General features: G+C 37.6%; 1 protein-coding gene across 1 annotated transcript in view; it reads left to right on the plus strand.

Moving 5' to 3' along the window:
• Window positions 1–6256: 6256 nt before the first annotated feature.
• The window catches only part of stk26 (serine/threonine protein kinase 26), a 48161-nt gene continuing 32107 nt past the window's right edge, over window positions 6257–22310 (plus strand). The window contains exon 1 of the mRNA XM_067423464.1: window positions 6257–6690. Coding sequence (XP_067279565.1) covers window positions 6649–6690 — 42 coding nt within the window. The 5' untranslated portion in view covers window positions 6257–6648. The remainder of the gene's footprint in view (window positions 6691–22310) is intronic.

Below are 22310 nucleotides of genomic sequence, written 5' to 3' on the forward strand. Positions count from 1 at the left end.
AAAAGAGCATCTATCCATCATAAAAGAGCATCTATCCGTCATAAAAGAGCATCTATCCGTCATAAAAGAGCATCTATCCATCATAAAAGAGCATCTATCCATCATAAAAGAGCATCTATCCATCATAAAAGAGCATCTATCCATCATAAAAGAGCATCTATCCATCATAAAAGAGCATCTATCCATCATAAAAGAGCATCTATCCATCATAAAAGAGCATCTATCCATCATAAAAGAGCATCTATCCATCATAAAAGAGCATCTATCCGTCATAAAAGTGCATCTATCCATCATAAAAGAGCATCTATCCATCATAAAAGAGCATCTATCCGTCATAAAAGTGCATCTATCCATCATAAAAGAGCATCTATCATCATAAAAGAGCATCTATCCATCATAAAAGAGCATCTATCCGTCATAAAAGAGCATCTATCCGTCATAAAAGTGCATCTATCCATCATAAAAGAGCATCTATCCATCATAAAAGAGCATCTATCATCATAAAAGAGCATCTATCCATCATAAAAGAGCATCTATCCATCATAAAAGAGCATCTATCCATCATAAAAGTGCATCTATCCATCATAAAAGTGCATCTATCCATCATAAAAGTGCATCTATCCATCATAAAAGAGCATCTATCCATCATAAAAGAGCATCTATCCATCATAAAAGAGCATCTATCCATCATAAAAGTGCATCTATCCATCATAAAAGTGCATCTATCCATCATAAAAGAGCATCTATCCATCATAAAAGAGCATCTATCCATCATAAAAGAGCATCTATCATCATAAAAGAGCATCTATCATCATAAAAGAGCATCTATCCATCATAAAAGAGCATCTATCATCATAAAAGAGCATCTATCCATCATAAAAGAGCATCTATCATCATAAAAGAGCATCTATCCATCATAAAAGAGCATCTATCCGTCATAAAAGAGCATCTATCATCATAAAAGAGCATCTATCCATCATAAAAGAGCATCTATCCGTCATAAAAGAGCATCTATCCATCATAAAAGAGCATATATCCATCATAAAAGAGCATCTATCCGTCATAAAAGAGCATCTATCCGTCATAAAAGAGCATCTATCATCATAAAAGAGCATCTATCCATCATAAAAGAGCATCTATCCGTCATAAAAGAGCATCTATCCATCATAAAAGAGCATCTATCCGTCATAAAAGAGCATCTATCATCATAAAAGAGCATCTATCCATCATAAAAAAGCATCTATCCATCATAAAAGAGCATCTATCCGTCATAAAAGAGCATCTATCCGTCATAAAAGAGCATCTATCCATCATAAAAGAGCATCTATCCGTCATAAAAGAGCATCTATCCATCATAAAAAAGCATCTATCCGTCATAAAAGAGCATCTATCATCATAAAAGAGCATCTATCCATCATAAAAGAGCATCTATCCGTCATAAAAGAGCATCTATCCATCATAAAAGAGCATCTATCCATCATAAAAGAGCATCTATCCGTCATAAAAGAGCATCTATCCGTCATAAAAGAGCATCTATCCATCATAAAAGAGCATCTATCCATCATAAAAGAGCATCTATCATCATAAAAGAGCATCTATCCGTCATAAAAGAGCATCTATCATCATAAAAGAGCATCTATCATCATAAAAGAGCATCTATCCATCATAAAAGAGCATCTATCCATCATAAAAGAGCATCTATCCGTCATAAAAGAGCATCTATCCGTCATAAAAGAGCATCTATCCATCATAAAAGAGCATCTATCCATCATAAAAGAGCATCTATCCGTCATAAAAGAGCATCTATCCATCATAAAAGAGCATCTATCCATCATAAAAGAGCATCTATCCATCATAAAAGAGCATCTATCCATCATAAAAGAGCATCTATCCATCATAAAAGAGCATCTATCATCATAAAAGAGCATCTATCCGTCATAAAAGAGCATCTATCATCATAAAAGAGCATCTATCATCATAAAAGAGCATCTATCCATCATAAAAGAGCATCTATCCATCATAAAAGAGCATCTATCCGTCATAAAAGAGCATCTATCCATCATAAAAGAGCATCTATCCATCATAAAAGAGCATCTATCCGTCATAAAAGAGCATCTATCCGTCATAAAAGAGCATCTATCCATCATAAAAGAGCATCTATCCATCATAAAAGAGCATCTATCATCATAAAAGAGCATCTATCCGTCATAAAAGAGCATCTATCATCATAAAAGAGCATCTATCCATCAAGAAATTAAAGTTATTTTATTATTATATAAAAAATATAACTATTCTACATCATCACCCTAGAACACAAACAAAATGGAGCCGCCCATTGTCCAAATATATAAAAACAAAAAACAAAACAAAAAACGTAGATCTTTAAAGTCCCAGTGAACCGGAAGTTGCAACCGACTTTATTTCAGTGATTTGACGTATTTCTGAGAAAAACTGAATACTAAATGAGCAGAACAGAGGGCGTGACTTGTTTCCCCCTCTCTGTGACCTGATTGGATATCCACAACTTTCCTGCAAGTCTTAGTGGGCGTCGCCATGACACTCGATACTTCCTCGAATCTCTACACAGTCGCGGGCAGCAGACTGTCGGGTGGATGGGCGTGTTTAATGAAGCCCAAGCCGTCAAACAGGTGTCATCAAAGAAGGCCTACCAATGAAGGGGGGTGGAGCATTTTCAGATTTTGATTAAAGACTACGAAACCAAATAATTTTTGGATGCAGATTGACTTGCACGGATGGATTGTTCACCACAAAACTAGCAATTTGCGCTTGCAAAGTAAATATGGTCAATTTTAATTTCATGAGGACTTTAATGGGTTTTCTGCTATATTTCAGTAAGAGATATAATTATGTTATATTAAGCCTTAACACCTTTAAATCCTAATTTAACACCTTAATCCTTTTAAATGGTAAGTTCACCCCAAAATGAAAATTACCCATGATTTACTCTCCCTCAAGTCATCCTAGGTCTATATATGACATTATTCTTTCAGACGAACATAATCAGCGCTATTTAAAAAAAAAAAAAGAAGTCCTGGCTAATCCAAGCTTTATAATAGCAGTGATTGGCTTTTTCTGTTTTGAAGTCCATAAAAATGCATCTATCCATCATAAAACTGCACCACACGGCTCTGGGTGTTAATAAAGGCCTTCTAAAGCAAAGACATGCGTTTGTCTAAGACAAATATCCATATTATATCCATATTTATAATTTATGTTATATTAAACCATACAAGTCTTAACACCAGGGCCTGTTACAGGATTAGTTTAGAGTTGACAAAACCAAACCACTGTATTCAGGCTTTGTTGGTCCCATGAAGCGGATCATCAGCTTTATCTGTCAGCTCAGGCTTTGATCCTGAGTTCAGGAGTTTAGCTGTGACATCAGCAGTCATCAGCCAATCACAGGCTGTGGATCACTGATGTGACATCAGCAGTCATCAGCCAATCACAGGCTGTGGATCAGTGATGTGACATCAGCAGTCATCAGCCAATCACAGGCTGTGGATCACTGATGTGACATCAGCAGTCATCAGCCAATCACAGGCTGTGGATCATTGATGTGACATCAGCAGTCATCAGCCAATCACAGGCTGTGGATCATTGATGTGACATCAGCAGTCATCAGCCAATCACAGGCTGTGGATCAGTGATGTGACATCAGCAGTCAACAGCCAATCACAGGCTGTGGATCAGTGATGTGACATCAGCAGTCATCAGCCAATCACAGGCTGTGGATCAGTGATGTGACATCAGCAGTCATCAGCCAATCACAGGCTGTGGATCAGTGATGTGACATCAGCAGTCATCAGCCAATCACAGGCTGTGGATCAGTGATGTGACATCAGCAGTCAACAGCCAATCACAGGCTGTGGATCAGTGATGTGACATCAGTAGTCATCAGCCAATCACAGGCTGTGGATCAGTGATGTGACATCAGCAGTCAACAGCCAATCACAGGCTGTGGATCAGTGATGTGACATCAGTAGTCATCAGCCAATCACAGGCTGTGGATCAGTGATGTGACATCAGCAGTCATCAGCCAATCACAGGCTGTGGATCATTGATGTGACATCAGCAGTCATCAGCCAATCACAGGCTGTGGATCATTGATGTGACATCAGCAGTCATCAGCCAATCACAGGCTGTGGATCAGTGATGTGACATCAGCAGTCAACAGCCAATCACAGGCTGTGGATCAGTGATGTGACATCAGCAGTCATCAGCCAATCACAGGCTGTGGATCAGTGATGTGACATCAGCAGTCATCAGCCAATCACAGGCTGTGGATCAGTGATGTGACATCAGCAGTCAACAGCCAATCACAGGCTGTGGATCAGTGATGTGACATCAGTAGTCATCAGCCAATCACAGGCTGTGGATCAGTGATGTGACATCAGCAGTCAACAGCCAATCACAGGCTGTGGATCAGTGATGTGACATCAGTAGTCATCAGCCAATCACAGGCTGTGGATCAGTGATGTGACATCAGTAGTCATCAGCCAATCACAGGCTGTTGAAATGAGATTCACTTCTCGCTAGAGAAGCAGTGAGATTAATTTCTCTCTTCAGTAGAATATTGCATGATTGAAAAATATTAAGAATGAAAAAAAAAAACATAGCAAGAAGAAAAGCTGTCTATGAAAGAGGACAAGGTAAAGAAAAAATATTATACATCAATGCACGTAAAAGTCATGAAGTTAGTTTAGTTGATAGAGAGAAAATTGAACATTTAAGCTCAGTAAGCTTCTTTTTTAAATAGTTTTATTTATTGATTTTAAAGCTTATTTATATAAGCTTTAATGTAGGCTCTTTATATTAATTTTATCAAAGTGCCTATTATTGATTGATTAACTAAAATGATAAATGTGTAATTGATTAAGGGTATAATAATTACATAAATTATATCTAAATCATCCAAAATTATATTTTTATAAATAAGCATTGCTAAAAGCCAGGCGCTTTAGTCTTTAAAAACCATTTGCTATGTGGTGACCTTTAATTTGGAGCAGAAACAGGAGGAGTGGCTTTAGGCTTGTTTGAGATGAGCAAAATCTGCGCAGAACCGATCACCGGTGATCAGCGCGAGATGCATGCCGGTTAGAAATGTGTCCGAGGGCGGTCCGCCTTGCTCTGATGTCATGCTGACGGATATGTCGGATTCTGCAGTCGAGCGCAGTTGCTCTCCACCGACTGCGCTGGCCGAAAGCACGATGGGAAACGACTTGCTGACGACACAGCTTAATGCTCATTGGTTTAAACAACCGTGATGTATGGTTCTTTTTTTTAAATGTTTGATTTTAAATCATGTTTTGATATCATGTTTTAATGTGTATAAATTATGTGTGAATATTCCCAAACTCTCGGACAGTGCGAGCTCTCTGTGGGTTATGTGATCGCTGTCATATTTATAAAAATATATAAAAAGTAACATGTAGCCTATGTAATTAAAGTTAAAATGCTTGATAAACAGGTCTTTCGAATGGAAATAAATAACAAAAACTTGGGGTGTCTTGTTCATAATATTTATTTTCATATAAAAGCAACAGAACTTAAATGACATCCAGTTTATCAGCAAGAGAGCGCACAAGTGTGAATCCCGCGATATCCGCAACTGATCTCGCAGGTGTCTGATCCACTACGAGAAGAGAGAACTGTCCGACTTACCTGCACTTTTTTCACTCCTTCCCTCACTGCAGCCGCCTAGTCTCGCCTTTATTTCAGGCGAGGCAAGGTGCATCTCAAACAAGCCTTTTATTGCATCAGAGGTGTGTCCCTTTACTCACAGCTGATTGGCCTAATTTCAGTTTGAGCTCTCTAATCCAGAACATAACCTGCCCTGGAGCAGGTTAGCCGTGGAGCGTAAGTTACTATGGCGATGAACACAGCTAAAAGCCAAACCACTTTAATAGTACATAAAACCCAGAATTGGCACAAACTAAGCTTTAACAAATCTGGCTAGCCAGCTAAACTAGCTTCATGCTACAGGCCCCTGGGGATCCCTTTATATGGATTTGGTTAAATGTAAATACGGCTTGCCATAGTGTGGCAAGGGTAAACTTAATTATGTTGACGGTTGTGTTTAGAAGTTAGGCGATAGAAAATATAATTAACGTGATATAAATCAATAGAAGTCTATTCAACGTCCTCATTATTATAGTAAAACAAACCTGTGTGTGTGTGTCCGAAGCTCCCTGATGGTGGCAGCAGTTTTAGTGACGCAGTGTCTGTGTGCGCGCGGTCGGAGCGCGCGACTCCACCCAACGGCCAGAGCTGAGGCACAAAACAACTTTGCGAGCGCAGCGCGAGTCATGGCGTCAAAGAAGATCTCCTGAAGAACAAACTCTGCGCAAACTACCACCAAAAGCGTCTAACAAGCTACCGACGACTGTCTGGATCTAATATAAACAACAAAAAAGTCCTCTTTACGAAGGAATAATGGTTACCGAGTGTCGACTTTAAAGCTAACAGAGCGCGGCTAGCTCAAGAGTTTGGCGTCGCGAGGAGTTTCGCCAACAGTGTAAATATAGTGTAAATATATAGTTTAACACAGAGTACTGTGTGGAAAGGAGCAGTAAGTGTCTCTCCGAGAGTTTGCTGGGTGTGTAGTTTGCCTGTGGACGGGTGGAGATGGCTCAGTCGCCGGTATCTGTTCAAGTTCCTGGAATGCAGGTGAGTCGGTGTGGAAAGGTAACGACAGGCCATCATCATTAGTATTACCATCGGCTAATCCGCATTCAGCCTTTAATACACTCATGAATCACCTAGATCACACCTTTAACTTTGTTCATGTCCTTCAACACTTGATGTTTTTATTCATCCCTAATACAAACACAAAGTGCTATGTAATTACCATGGCACATGAATATGGCAAACGGCATTATCATCTAATGCGCGATGTTGTCGTAATTTAGCGGTACTGTTTTTGTTGTGATATACTTTTTAGATTATCTGCTGTTGTAAACTTGTTATATCAAGACAAACACAGATTATATTAAAAAAGAAGCAGTTGCTTCATGTATAAATTACACATTATGATACATCTGTTTTCCTTCATTATCATGTTGTGTACTGGATACTTGCACCATTTTTATATGTGAAATATACATTTGACAGGTTTGGTAGATTAATACATCGCAGGTGTTACTGTAGTTACTATTGTATGGAAAATATTAAAATAATAAATGACACATTAAATAATTAATAGCCTGATATGGGACATATATACGTATATGTGCGTGTTTGTGTATATATGTATATGTGTGTATATATATATATATATATATATATATATATATATATATATATATATATATGTTTTGTTTACGTATATTACGTATTATATTACGCACCTATAGACTGTAAAAAAAATACGCTATACATGGCACTTTAAAATCCGGGTCGTTCGATTACGGGTATTTCACGTCATGTTCGAATGCATATTTGAATATCGAATAAAAAGTGACAACCCTTTTACTAAATAAAGTTTTGATAATGTATTATTATTACATTAGTGTTAGTATTATTATTGCATTGAGATGTATCTAAATTCTAGTAATATATTTGTCAAGTTAAACTGAACTTTTATTTTGACGGGTTGCCGTGAAGAGCTTTGAGTTTCTGTGTGTTTTTGACGGTAGTTTTTCTCAAATGAAACGGTGAAATGCTGATGAAGTGATTCTGAGCGGCTCTGGAGATGATGGACATGCAGTTATGTCCTCGTATGAGACTGAAATGTGTGTGTGTGTGTGTGAGGTAAATAAACTGCTGGTCAGCGCCATTCATTCACACAAACATGCAGGATTCATATTTAAATAGTATTTTTGCTGTTTAATATTCACAGACACTAGTCTATATCACCAGATGCGTTCTCAGGAACTGAAATTTGATCCCGATTGATTTAACGGTGTAACCGACGTAATTCGGTCGGTGTCCCTTATATTAAAAGTACAGAGTTCGGAACCCAACCCTACAGGACAGTGGCGCACAATTCGTTGCCCAAAGAGAAGTGTCAGACAAATGTCTTATAAAATGCGCGTTCAGCTCCACCTCTCCCTATTCACAGAGTACGCACGATCGCAAGAGTAAGCGGGAACGCGCATTCAAACCAAGCGGCAACCTCCCGCGGTCTCTCTCTCCAATACGGAAGCAATGTAAACTGCAATTCCTCAACTGGCCACTAGAGGCAGGCTCCAGAAGGAGCAAAATCTCATTGAGCCTCATGTTAAAATGCCCATCTTTACAGCAGAAAAAAACATGTTTACAGACTGGTACAAATTGTGGTTTTGGCCTATACAGCTAATTTTGACCTTCATGACAACTGTGAGGGGGGGGTGAATTTTTTTATAACTAATTTTTTTTACGTTATATAAAGCCTTAAATTTCTGCATAATTAAGGGCGTGGTTACAGGTGTATAGCCATTTATCCGCCGTCTATAGTCATTGTGTCACCTAAGCTCCGCCCACATCCCGCCTTATTGGCCATTTTCTGTTATCCGGGACTGACGCGCGATGACTCCGGCCAGCTCGTCTCTACTTTAAGCTTCAGAACGGCTTATCGCAATCCTATGGGTGACGTCACGGACACTGCGTCCATATTTTAGTCGATGATTCAATCGTGATTTCAATACGTTACCGATGTTTGACAGGCATCTCCTTGAGGCATGTGCATATCTCCCAATATGACAACTATTTTTAAATGATGTCTCTATTTACACTTTGAATATTGAGTACTTTGATTATGGTTATTGTTTACACTTAATCAGTTTGTGGGAAGGAGTTCAGTTAGGAGGTCAAAAGTTTTAGAAGCTCATAACTCATGTGCAGATCTAAAGAGACTCAATCATACTGGACAGACGCCAGTCAGATGAGTTTGTGCAAAATCTTCACAGTGCTTGAGTATTGTTGTCTTTCACTGCATATTATAATTCATACTCAAAAAGTAGAAGTGAAATCACATTCATTACAAGATGACGAGTTAAACATTTCAAATGCACCTGCAGACTATTTTTCTAGTTGTGTATTTCATCATTTAGGATTTCTTAAAAATACTATGTAAAAATCTGTTCTTGTGAGAAGTCGCTCGTCACACCCCTAATTAATATAAATATATAATGACAAAAAATGGTAATGACCATCATGTTGTGTATCTAATATGTAATTATTTCCCTGAGTAGTTTGTCCAGTCGACTGTATGTGTGGAATGAGGACATTAAGGAGGATATTAATAGATTTTAAGTGTGTAGAAGTGTTTTTATTCCTGCCTGAATGGATGAGTTAGTGGAGTTGTAATCTGGGATCAGTCTATATTTGGACATCTGTCATATGGTGTAATTAGGGTTGGGTACTGGACTTTAAAAGGCACTGACCGAATTACATTGGTACTACCGAGTACCGATTCACATTAAATCAAATCGGTACCAAATTTCGGCACCTGAGAACACATCTGGTGATATAGACTAGTGTAGTGTCTGTGAATATTAAACCGAAAAAAGACGAATTATAAATCATTTAAATACGAACCATGCGTGTCTCTGTGAATGAATGGTGCAGGGCTCAACATTAAGCATGTTCATTCACTTGTCCGGAAAAAAGTTTTTTTTTGTTTTGTTTTTGTAAACATAATTTATTCTGAAGAAATATTCTCACCAATTCAAGCTGTTCAATCAGCTTTGACATATTTTAAATCTGCATATTTATGATATTTTAACCTTTTTATAAAGGGCATTTTCCCCTTAATTTGATAAAATATTTCAGGTTTCATATTATAGCTATTCTTAAATCTGACCTATACATTAAATTAAATGAAGACACTATAGGACTTGTCACCAATCAAATGAAATAATTACATTGAGAAATTACAACTGGATTAGTAATGTTATGAGATGTATTTTTTAATAAACAAATAAGAAATGTTGGACCTCCAGTAGGTGGCAGCAGGTGAGTCTTAATGAGTGAGTCATTGAGACGATTCAATCAAACAGCTGATTCATTCACGAATGAGGCAGTCTTTACGAACAGGTAATTGAATCTTTGAAACGCTGAATCATTCAGTAACACACACTGTTGCTGTGAGTCAGAAATAGAACAACAACAGTCAATATTGCATCTAAAATGTAAGTGATTAATGTTAATTAATTGTTTATACTTTACTTTATACTTTATAACTTTATCGTCCTAAAAGGCGATTCTTGTGCAGACACATGCACATGTTTATGGAGCTGTTATATGAAATCTGGGTCATTTTCAGTCGTGATGGTATTCAGGAAAACACACTCTTGGTTGTGTGATGTTGTTTAACTGTATTTTATGTTATAAATATAAAAACTGCACATTGTGAATGTTTACCGCAGTCTATCTGTGTGAGCGGCGCTCGTGTTGTAATTTCTCCTCGAGATGCTCGAGTGTCAACAGCGTGAACTTGTTACCGTCAGTTCATTATATATTATACTATTATCCACTATCGAGCGGCACTTACACTAATTTAATGCTAATCATTCTTGCATTTTGGTGATTCGTGAGTTATTTTTTGTTATTGGTGTTTTAATCCGCTTGTCCGTCGGAGAAGTACAATTTTCTTTCACTCGCCCCTTCAAATAATCCAATTGTCCCGGACAAGCATTAATGTCAAGCCCTGTAGTGGTTTAAATTACCTCACACACACTGAATCGCTCATGACAATCGTGTGTTTCCATCTCTGCTGTCTCATACGAATGTATGAATGAAAGTCATCTCCAGAGCCTTACTCACATTCATGCTGACTTCATGAGCATTTCATCTGAGAAAAACTACCGTCTAGTGATCGACCGATATTGATTTTTTTATAACCGATACCGATTATTTGCATGTTTATGTGCCGATAACCGATATAGAACCGATATTTACTTATTGTGTTATTTCTGTCTTTTACAATTACAGCAACAGCACTGAACTGAGCTTTTTAGACACTAATTTTTGCAGTTTCACTCACTTACATACAGAACAAAAGACATTTACATCAATAAATAGTCTGAATTGTTTTATTTTATTTTATTGTCAATACAGTGCAAAGTCTTATTAACATTAATGCTGTTTTACCTTTTTATTTATAAATACAGCTATATTAACAACAGGCAAAATACATTTATAAAGTCTAATGTTTTCAAATGGAGAATATAAATGAGAGTTGAGTCTATCAACTCCCCATAACTATGAAGCATAAATATAAGCATTCATTTTAAACTACAGTTTTAAAAGGTTTATGTGTTTAATAGACTAAAGAGTGAATATTCTCTGGATTATGCAAACATTGTAAAAGCTGATGTATTCGCCGGTTTGTTTATGTCAATCTCATCTAGGACGGTATCAAAATGAATGTTTGTGTCAGTCTCTGAATTATGCTGATGACAGGGTGCTGTTTTCATCTCTGCGTTTAACACTCGTCTCGCGGAGATAGGCTTAATAATTCATTTTCACGGAGCTGAAATTAATTCGTTGTTTATTATAAAACAACGAATTGTTATATAATGTTAAATGTCATATAGCAGACGTTAATATCAACAACTCAGTAGGGCTGTACTAGAATAATCGAATATTCGAATATTCGTTCGGTGAGGTGGCATTCGATTTTCAGTTTTGAGATTCGAATATTCGTTTTTTTTTAGTAGCGGACTTATTCTCACTCATGCTTGAAATAATAATAATAAATAAAAAATAACACCGCAACATGTTTTCAATAAAAGCATTGCGCATTTTAAAGATTTCAATTAACAAAAAGTCAGAATAAGACAAAATAAATCCCTTATATAGAATAAAACTAATTGTAATAGATTTTACATTTTGTGTCATTTTAAAAACAATTCATTTATTCTTATTTAACTGTTTATAAGCATGCTACCGTGTTCTTTATTTATTACAGTTCGTTGAAATCACTGTGTGTTACTAATTTAATTTCTGTTTTGGGATGCATTTGTTTTAAAGAAAGGTTCGTTATTAATACCTTATTAAAGTTCTTGCTCTCAACAGACTTTGTGTTTTGTATCACTTGTGCACTGTCCGTTTTCGGAGCATAAACCTGCCCGTGTAATGCGTACCGGAAACTGTTCTATTTAAAAGATTATTAAATGTTTATTAATATTTAAAGAATGTGTGCCACCTGATCATATTGCACAAAATGCAACACTGCACTCCACTGGGTCTGCCGCAACACATTTACGATGCCAAAGAGTGAAACGTGAAGTCGTGAAAGATGATACAAATGCAAACCGACACTATTATTATATATTTAGCCCCACCCACCGAAGCTTCGAATATTCGATATTGATTGCCACCTAAGCTTCGAAGCTCAAAAAATGGCATTCGAAACAGCCCTACAACTCAGTGAGAGAACGGCTGAATGCGACTGAGAATAAACACAAAGAGAGAAATAAGTTTGGTGCTTTTATTTCCAACATGCTCTCATTCATGGCTGTTTTATTTCATTCATGTGAAGTTGCATCTTTATTGTGACATGATGACGGATTACCTGACTGACTCCGTCAGTGAGTTCGTCTCTAGCGCCAAGTTAAACTACCTATACATATCAACATTTATTTGAGGTTATCTCAATTTTGCATAACTGTTATGTTAAACAAAGTTGATTAATTAAGGGATGCAGGTTATTTTACCTCTGAACACAGCTGTTGATAATCTCCCTTCAGACGCAGTCCTTTAATGGTGCGCTTGTATGCAATTCTCAAAACGTCCACAAGATGCCGCCATTTATCGGAAAATCCAATATTACAAAACCGATACCCGATTGTGGGAAAATGCTTAAATATCGGGAAAAATATCGGGAATCCGATATATCGGTCGATCACTATTACCGTCATGTCATAAACACACACAAACTCAAAGCTCTTCACGGCAACTCGTCAAAATAAAAGTCTGGTTTAACTTGGCATGTCTATTACTGTTGTACTGTAGAATTTAGATATGTCTGAATGTAATAATACTAATGTTATAATAATACATTATCAACATTTAATTTTTAGGTAATAAATCACAATTTTTCTTCCATGTTTTAATTTTAACTGTTGGCTATAAATCTGTTATAAAGCAAAGTACTTTGTTTGACAAAAAGTTTGTTCCATTAAATTCAGATGCATTGATTTAATGTTTTATGTCTTCATTTGATTACCAGAAGCTATACAACACAGAATTTGTGGGAAATATTTTCAAAGCAATGAAATTAAGAAGAAAAAAATGTGGTTGTTTTTATGAATTCAATTATTTAAGTAGCTAGTAGCATACAATTTACTGATAAATATTACAGTGGACAAACATCGCAGGCAGAGGCAGCTCTGGCTTCATGTTAATAACAATTCTAGACTTACAGTTTCTTTACAGTTATTGATGTTAACAGCCCCTAAAGTACCGAAAAAAGGTCCCGTTGGGTACCGGTGCCGATTAAAATGTGAATTGTACCCAACCCTAGGTGTAATGATATTTGTGCATTAGGGCTCTACACAGCGACCATTTCGGGCGCATTTACGCCTGAAAATTACTGCGTGCGACTGTGAAAAAGTTGCTATTGCTCTGAGTATCGGCAGGATTGCATATGTGATACTAATCTTGTAGAAAAAGTCCAATAGACAAGTTGATATTAAGTAATAATATTTTAGCCACAACACTGTCAATTTCATGAAAATCAAAGCCACAGCAGAACTGCAGCCTGTTCTTCGTACGTGGCTAACTAAGTTAGCTGGATTTGATTGTTGACGAATTGACATAATCTCGGATTGTTTGGTTTTTCGACGCACATCTTTGACTTGTTGTCATGGCAACAGGTCCGTTAGCTTAAACCTGCTCTGGAGCTTATTTCATGCAAACAGGATTAGATCGCATCTTGAGGTGATACTTAAAATCTGTCCCAGCCACTGCTACTTTATTACAAGACTTTACTGAACCAGGGGCAATAATCATTTAAAATAATACAAATTATAACAGTTTATTTGAAAATAATATTTTAATGTTGTGTAAAATTTGCGTATAATAGGCTAGTGTTGTCAAAAATATCGATATTTCGATATGTATCGATACTGGAATATCTGAAACGATACGATTCTCAGTTTTTACAGTATCGATACCAGCTGCACTCTCCTCTCCGACCGAAAGCGAGTTGACACACACCGGCATATTCTCACTCAGCCCGGTTAACCTCTGAGCACGGCGAACGCGCGTTCTGCTGGACTGTTTCCTCATGACAGTGTGTTAGTGTTAGTGTGTGATCGGTCTGAATTTCGCGCGGGATTGCACATAAAATAATTCTACTAATCCCCGCAGATTTCGTGCTCACATCTGAAGCGCACACACACAGCCTACCGTAATAAAGCCGCCTCTGACATGATACAAGTGCAAACATTTGCTTCTTTTTCCAGCTTATTATTGGTCAAATACACTCAAAGAACTATCAGTGCACATCTGGAAGAGTATTAACGTAAACACAGTCGCAAACAGTTCAGGAAGAACGAGTAACAGGAACAGTGTTCAGGATCCATGCGTCCGTTAGTCTTAAAGGGACCGCAGTCATTTGCTATTCAAACTACAAAAAGACAAACGATCAACTGCTCTTGACTGATCAACTTGTGTAACTTTAATAGTTTCATCTGTACGCTATTGAATTTTTTACAAAGAACATTATCCAATGTTTTAAATGTAATTACTATGCACTTTTATCTGAATGTTAGACCTACCTGAAAAAATAAAGCAGTCTATTTCATTTGTATCTTCTATTCTATTGCATTTATTTGTGCTATTGTTTGTAATCTGTTTTTGTTCTTATTTTATTACTGTTTACTCGTCTTTTTAAATACAATTTACCATTTGAAATCAAGCTTCCTTGTGCTGTGTGTAAGCTATTGCCACACAATTACCCCATTGTAAAAAATACATTAAGATAATTTTAATAGTAATTGATCAATAATTGTTCAATTCAAAACGATGCCCAACCCTAAGGAACATGCTGGCCTCATTAATTTTTAGTAAAAAATAACAATGAATAAAAACAAAAAAAGTTCTGTTGTCATATTAAGCATCGTATCTTTTTTTTTTTTTTTTACTGTGGTATCGATTTAGTATCGTTATATCGATATTTTAGTCTGGTATCGTATCGAAGTCATAATTTTGGTATCGTGACAACACTATAATAGGCCTACTAAAGACACAGTCACTTGATTGAGAGATTTATTTGTGAATTGTGATGGAATAATTACTCCATAGTTGTATTGGAGGTTTACACACATTGTGCTGTTAATCTCCGTCGTGCATTAATGTGAGTGATGACGGATATTATGGGATGGCTTGATGCAGCGCAAGAGATGCAGATCATATGATCTTGACTGTTAAGAAACTTTAATACTGTCACAACAAATCTGCTTCAAATTGAATAAAAAATGAAATTACAACATTGAAATAAAAATGTAAAGTGCGTACAAATATTATAAAAGCGTGAATATAAATAATTGGGAATCGTGTTCATCAAAAAAGGTGCACATTTAATTAATCTAACTCTTATTTTGGTTTGGTCGTTTGTCTGTTTCCTTATAAAGGTCCAGAAATTATTTTTTTCTTCTTTTTTTCTTTGGCAAGTTTTTTGCCAGGTGGCTTTTTTAATGATATGATGACATTATGTGGTCTTGACGCCAGCCAATCGCTGCTCATCATGGTTTCGAGTATCGATCATCTGCCCTTTTCAGGGAACACACGCACGAGCAGTGATCTCAGATAATTTAATCCAGATATTTAAATCCAATCTGCAAATTCGTTTGAAGAACCAAATTAGCCAGAGATCAGTTTTCACGATTAAAAGATCTGGGATCTGACAAATCTCAGATGTGTTAAGTGATGCGCATCTCAAAGCGATTCGATTCAAATGAATCTGTGTTTTGAACGATTGAATGAACAACTCACACATTAAGACTTGCTACAAGTGCTCCTCAAGATTGTTAGCGTAGAGCCCTGTGTATGGTTCTGCTTCCTAAAGGTGCCAGTCTGCGTTTGCTGCCTGTGATCTGGGGCAGTGATGTAATCCCTGTCTCTTAAGCCTTTTTGTGTGACAGCAAGAAATAGCCTGGCTTGCAGCACAGGAAGTGTGAACGTGGTTCCCTGTTGCGGCCGCTGTCACAACTTCACACTCGCAGACGCTGGAGCAGAACCGAAAAAAAACCCATAGTAGCACATTTAATTTCAGCCAGCGGACAGGGGTCAGAGAGGTCACTGATCCAGAACACCACAGCCATTCCCCCAATAACACACACACACACACACACACTGCCCCTACCCCTAAACCTACCCATCTCTCTCACACACACACACACACACACACACACACACAGACACACACACACACACTACCCCTAGACCTACCCATCTTACACACACACACACAGACACACACACACACTACCCCTAGACCTACCCATCTTACACACACACACACACACACACACACACACATACACACACACACACACACACTGCCCCTTCCCCTAAACCTACCCATCTCTCACACACACACATACACATTACCCCTAAACTTACCCATCTCTCACACACACACACACACACACACACACACACACACACACACACACACACACACACGTCGTGTTACCATGTTTTATGGGGACTTTCCATAGGCGTAATGGATTTCATACTGTACAAACTGTACATCCTATCCCCTTACACTGCCCCTGCCCCTAAACCTACCCATCACACACACACACACACACACACACTGCCCCTAAACCTACCCATCACAGGAAACATTCTGCAAATCTTTTCTCTCAAAAAAACTCCTTGTGTGTGATTTATAAGATGTTTTCCTCATGGGGACCTAAAAATGTCCCCACAAGGACAAGGATTTCGGATATTGCCATCTTTGTGGGGACATTTTGTCCCCATAACGTAGGGATTACCAGGCCACACACACACACACACACACACACACACACACACACACACACACACACACACACACACACACACCTGGGTTTCCGTTGTCCGGTAATTACCGGACATTGGCCGGGAAAAAAATTAAATGTCCGACAAAATGAAATCTTTTCGGTCAAATTGTAAGATTAAAACTGCCTCTTATCGATACCGTAAGCCTGCGACGTGATGCCCTCGCTGTCATGACAGCGCTCCGTGGCTATGGAGGATTGCAATTCTCGGCAGCCTGCGAAGCAGAGTAGGCCTATGTGAGCGGAGCGGAGTGAGGAGTGGAGCGGCGAGATTTTGAATGGAGTGAGGAGCGATTTTTTTAAAAGTCGGAGTGTTGTGGTTTTTACTCGCTCCGAGAGCGCTCCACTACCGCTCCATCACGAGAACAATTTATGACAACAGGCCGGCACAGCACTACATTTTTCGCCAGAACTAGAGCGTAGATCGGCTCAAAAAAATAAAGCCCAACCCTACCCGAGCCCATGCACCCGAGAGACCGGCCCTGCCCGTGTAAGTATCGAGAACGAGCCTGTAATGACTAATTAGCGGAGCGGAGCCGGCGTGATCAGCTCAATAATCCGCAGGCGCGCTCATGAACCCACCGGTAAAATGATGTTCGTTCAAATCCAGCTCAGACATGACATACATCTGTAGCTTACTATACTTGTTGTAGCCTTTAAACAGTGTTTTTTTTTCTTCATATTTATGTTTAAATATTATAATATTATTTTTAGATTTCATCTGATTATGATAAGTGCAAAGATGCGAATGGGTCAGACATGATTTTGGTGGTTATATTTAGTTTAATATTAAGTTTTGTTTTGTAAAAAGCCTTTCTTTCGTTTTGTACAAATTGTCTCTTAATTTTAATAAAGGTTTCTTCGGTTAATTGCATGTATTTAATAAATACGAAATAAATAAGTAGACTAGGTCGCGGAAGCCATCGCTTTCATTGCTCATGAACTGAAGCGCGTCTCAAATAAACTGAAACTCGGCAGGCTTGCCTCACAGACATGAGGAATATGTAGCCTAATATGTGTAGAAACGAAAAGATTTAAATAAGCACATGGTGCAGTGTTCAGAACTCACATGGGAAACAACCAGCTGGATACCGATGATCACGGCGATGGGCATGAGCGGGGACGTTAAAGTTGAAGGGATCTTTTATTTATTTTTTAACCTTCTACTGAATCTGATCGGGTGCAAGCACATTTTAAACAGGTAGCACTTATTCACACACGTAATTTTGTGAATAAGTAATTTTGTCGTTTTCTCTAATGCATTCAAAAACATCTTGTAGTGCACCTGCTTACAGTTCAGTATAGGCTATACTGTTATATTCTATTATATGATTTTGTCATTTCACACGGTGGCCAATTGAAATGTTACCAACTAAATGAGACATACTGAGTTTATAATTAAATTTATTAATTGCGTTTAATTATTGCATCTAAACACAATAGTGTTGTGCCAAGATTTTTCACGTGAATAAAGGCAAATAGATTTGCACACTGCTTAATCCCTGGTCTAGTCTGTTAAACTTGTCAGAAGTTCTCGTTTCTAATCTGCCCTCGTGGTCTATTTTTTCTCTCATCAAAACCGAATATCATCAGTGGTTGTACATCAAGAGCAGGGACAGTTTTTGTGCATTTTGTTTCGCGATCTGACCGGAGCAAATAGAAAGTCTCTGCAACGGCGTTAAGCGTTAGATTAAAGCGCTCGTCTGAAGACTACATGAGCCGCGAGAGAAATCTGCAGCACTGATAACAGCGGCAACGAGCGATCGCCTCTTATTTAACAAACGAATGAAATTATACCCTTCTAGTTAACCAGAGATGTTTTGTTTGAATTAGTTAGGTTAATCCGTGAAGCAAGATAAAAAAGTGGTGGGGACATGTCCCACCTGTCCCACCCGCAAATTACGCCTATGAGTTAAAAAAATTGGTTGATTGACGCCAATCGGACGTTCATGTTTTTTTTTTCGTCTATTTGAAAGTTAGGCTAATAAACATGTTGCATATACGGCCTGATTATGTGTTTTTTTTTAAGTTACACAAACTGCTTTCAGGAATTTTTGACCGGCATATCATCAAAATGTCCGGAAAACGAAACCTCTGCCGGTCACTTTGACCGGCACCATTTTTTTCTAGCGGAAACTCTGACACACACACACACACACACACACACACACACACACACACACACACTGCCCCTACCCCTAAACTTACCCAGCTCTCTCTCTCACACACACACACACACACACACACACACACACACACACACACACACACACACACACACACACACACACACACACACACACACACACACACTGCCCCTAAACCTACCCATCTCCCACACACACACACTGCCCCTGCCCCTAAACCTACCCATCTCACACACACACACACACACACACACACACACACACACACACACACACACACACACACACACACTGCCCCTACCCCTAAACCTAAACCTACACACACACATGACGATGACGTTGCCGGGTTGTGTTTTTAATGATTATTCGCAGCAGATCTCTATCTCTGCTCATTAATGTAACACTTGTGGCAGGCCTAATATAAAAAAAGCGGAAAAAATCCCCCGCCGCGGTAGTAGAGGCGTGGCTGTGTGCTTTGCGAGTGAGCGCGCCTGAGGGTTCAGGGACGGGTCACAGGAGTCGCACTGTCACTGCTGAAAGCTGACGCGTCTTGCAGGGAAGATGGCAGAAAGTGCCGAGCCCAACTCGACCGCAGCAGAGAAAGATTTTTACTCCATAATCTAAAAAGCTGGATTTTGTTCGGTAGGAGGTCAAATTGTTGAGCCGCGAGATAGTTATATGCAAGCTATGAAAGAGGAAGTAAGCATACCATGCCTCATTTTATTTAACGTTAAACAGAAACATTACTAAAGTGTAGGCTACTGTACTGACTGAAGAGATATTGCATGAATAAAGGATAAATGCACTGCTTCACTGGTGTGATTATTTACCATGTCCAGGAAAAAGCTCCATGTTTAGCACAACAGAGCTCGCTCGGAGTGCTCAATATGCTGTAAAACTTCGATTCATATTAGTAATATTTGTTTCAATCACTGAATGAAGCCTGCTATATTTGGGACAAGAGTCGCGACCTTAAATTGCTTAGACAAAAATCTTGATCAGCACTCAAAGTTTGTTCTTTTAAACCGTTATCCGCAGTGAGGGCGCGAGAGAGAGCGATAGGTCTGCGGTCTTGGCCATTAGTTAATTTATACCCTATATAATAATTATATAATTTATAATAACAATCTACTTGTTTTTGTGTAAGTAATACGTTGTCAAATATGTATAAACTTAGTTAGACAAACTATACAAGTAGTTAATGTATGGAGCTAGAAATATGACTAAATGATCTGAATTTGAATTGTATAAATCTGAATTATTGACAAGTGTAATCTAACAAAATTGAATATTATGTTGCATTTTACATAGTTCTGAATTTGAATTTAAAATGTTGAATATAGAACCTTTGAAATTGAACACATCTGAAATGTTTTTGTGTCGAAATTGTTTAGACATGTATTTTCAAACAGCAGATATTTTGTTCTGAATTAGGCTAATCGACTGGAAATATTCAGTTTTTGAAAATACAGATTCAAGATTTCAGATGAAAAAGAAATTCAGATCATCTAATTCAATATTCTAAAATACAGATCATCAAATTCAATATTCTAAAATTCAGATCATCAAATTCAATATTCTAAAATTCAGATCATCAAATTCAATATTCTAAAATACAGATCATCAAATTCAATATTCTAAAATTCAGATCATCAAATTCAATATTCTAAAATTCAGATCATCAAATTCAATATTCTAAAATTCAGATCGCAGAAATTCAGATCTTACAGAAAGTAGGCCAGAGGTCATCAGGGAAGAGTAAAGGATGTCAGAAAAATCCAATGGAGCACCATATCTGATCATTTCATTTCCTATTTGTAATGGAAGAAAGAGAAAAGATCAAACAACCCCTTTATACTTTTTTGTTTATTTTAGATTAATGCACAGAAAAAGAGATTTCGGCTAGATTTCTCATTTTTCGTGTGGTTTACCGCACAATTGAATAAGGTTGGGTACTGATTAATATTTTATATATCAGATAAAGATTTTTTTCTGTGAAACGGGTTAAGTTGCACAGAAAAGTTGCCTGATCTAGGACCTGCCCAGTACAGTTTAAGAAGCGGTAGTCTTCTACTGCTATAAGACTACTATTTTGTTAAACAGACCATGGGCTGAATCTGAAATCGCCCCCTATACCCTCAATACCTGCAAACAAGTTTCAAAATCCGGCCTATCAGGTAGAGAACAGAGTAAATTGTATGTACTGTACAGTGTATTGGGGGGGATTTTTTGGTGGTATAAATATATTGATTTTGTAGTAATATTCTCATCAGTGTTCTCTCAGCTTTTACATAGGCCTAATTAAATCTGCATATTTGTGATATTTACCCCAGGGCGTTATGTCATTTTATAAAGGCCATTTTTTAAAATCTTATTAAATGTATGCATTTCATGTTCAATTCTTACATTTGATTAATAAATGCAGTTATATTAGTAAGACACTAGGGCTTTTACCAATCAAATTAATTAATTTAAACTGCAAAAATAAAACAGCAATGAATAATGTTATGAGATTGATGTTCTAAATGTTTGAATATACAAATAAAAAAATACAATGATACTTTTAAACATGAAACTAAACCGCCAATAGGTGGCAGCAAAAGATCGTCTTAATGAGTGAGTCATTGAGTCGTTCATTCAAATGATTCATTCAAAACGCTGATTCATTCAGTTCAAAACACCGCGCTGAGTGTTGTTCCTTTGGAACTATATTCGTTGGTGAAATCATAGTTGAAATAGAAAAAAAATAAGGTTTTTGAATCTAAAATGTAAGTACCTAATAATGAATTATGCTACACAATTTACGATTGCAATGTAGCTATTTGAAATCGTTTAGATTGCTGCTCACTTGTTTTGATTTCTCCACGAATGTCTCACAAAGAGATAGGCAGCGCCAGCCTCAACGCGACTTTGTTACCAGAGATCCACTCCATTATCAGTCGCTGTTTACATTGAATATAATAATAAATAAATTATCTGGTTATTTTAATGTTTTATTTGTCCTGTCGGGAAAGTAAAACCCTCTTTGATTTGTCCCAGACAAAGATAATGTGGAGCCCTTATAGTCAGCCCTGTGTGTTCATTCATGATTTCTCTCGTGCTGTAAAGCGGAGGTGATTGGTTCATGTCATGAGCGCTGCCGTTTGTTTGAACCGAGGGCTACAGT

This window comes from Pseudorasbora parva, chromosome 18 (genome assembly GCF_024679245.1).
Source record: "Pseudorasbora parva isolate DD20220531a chromosome 18, ASM2467924v1, whole genome shotgun sequence".
NCBI lineage: Eukaryota > Metazoa > Chordata > Actinopteri > Cypriniformes > Gobionidae > Pseudorasbora > Pseudorasbora parva.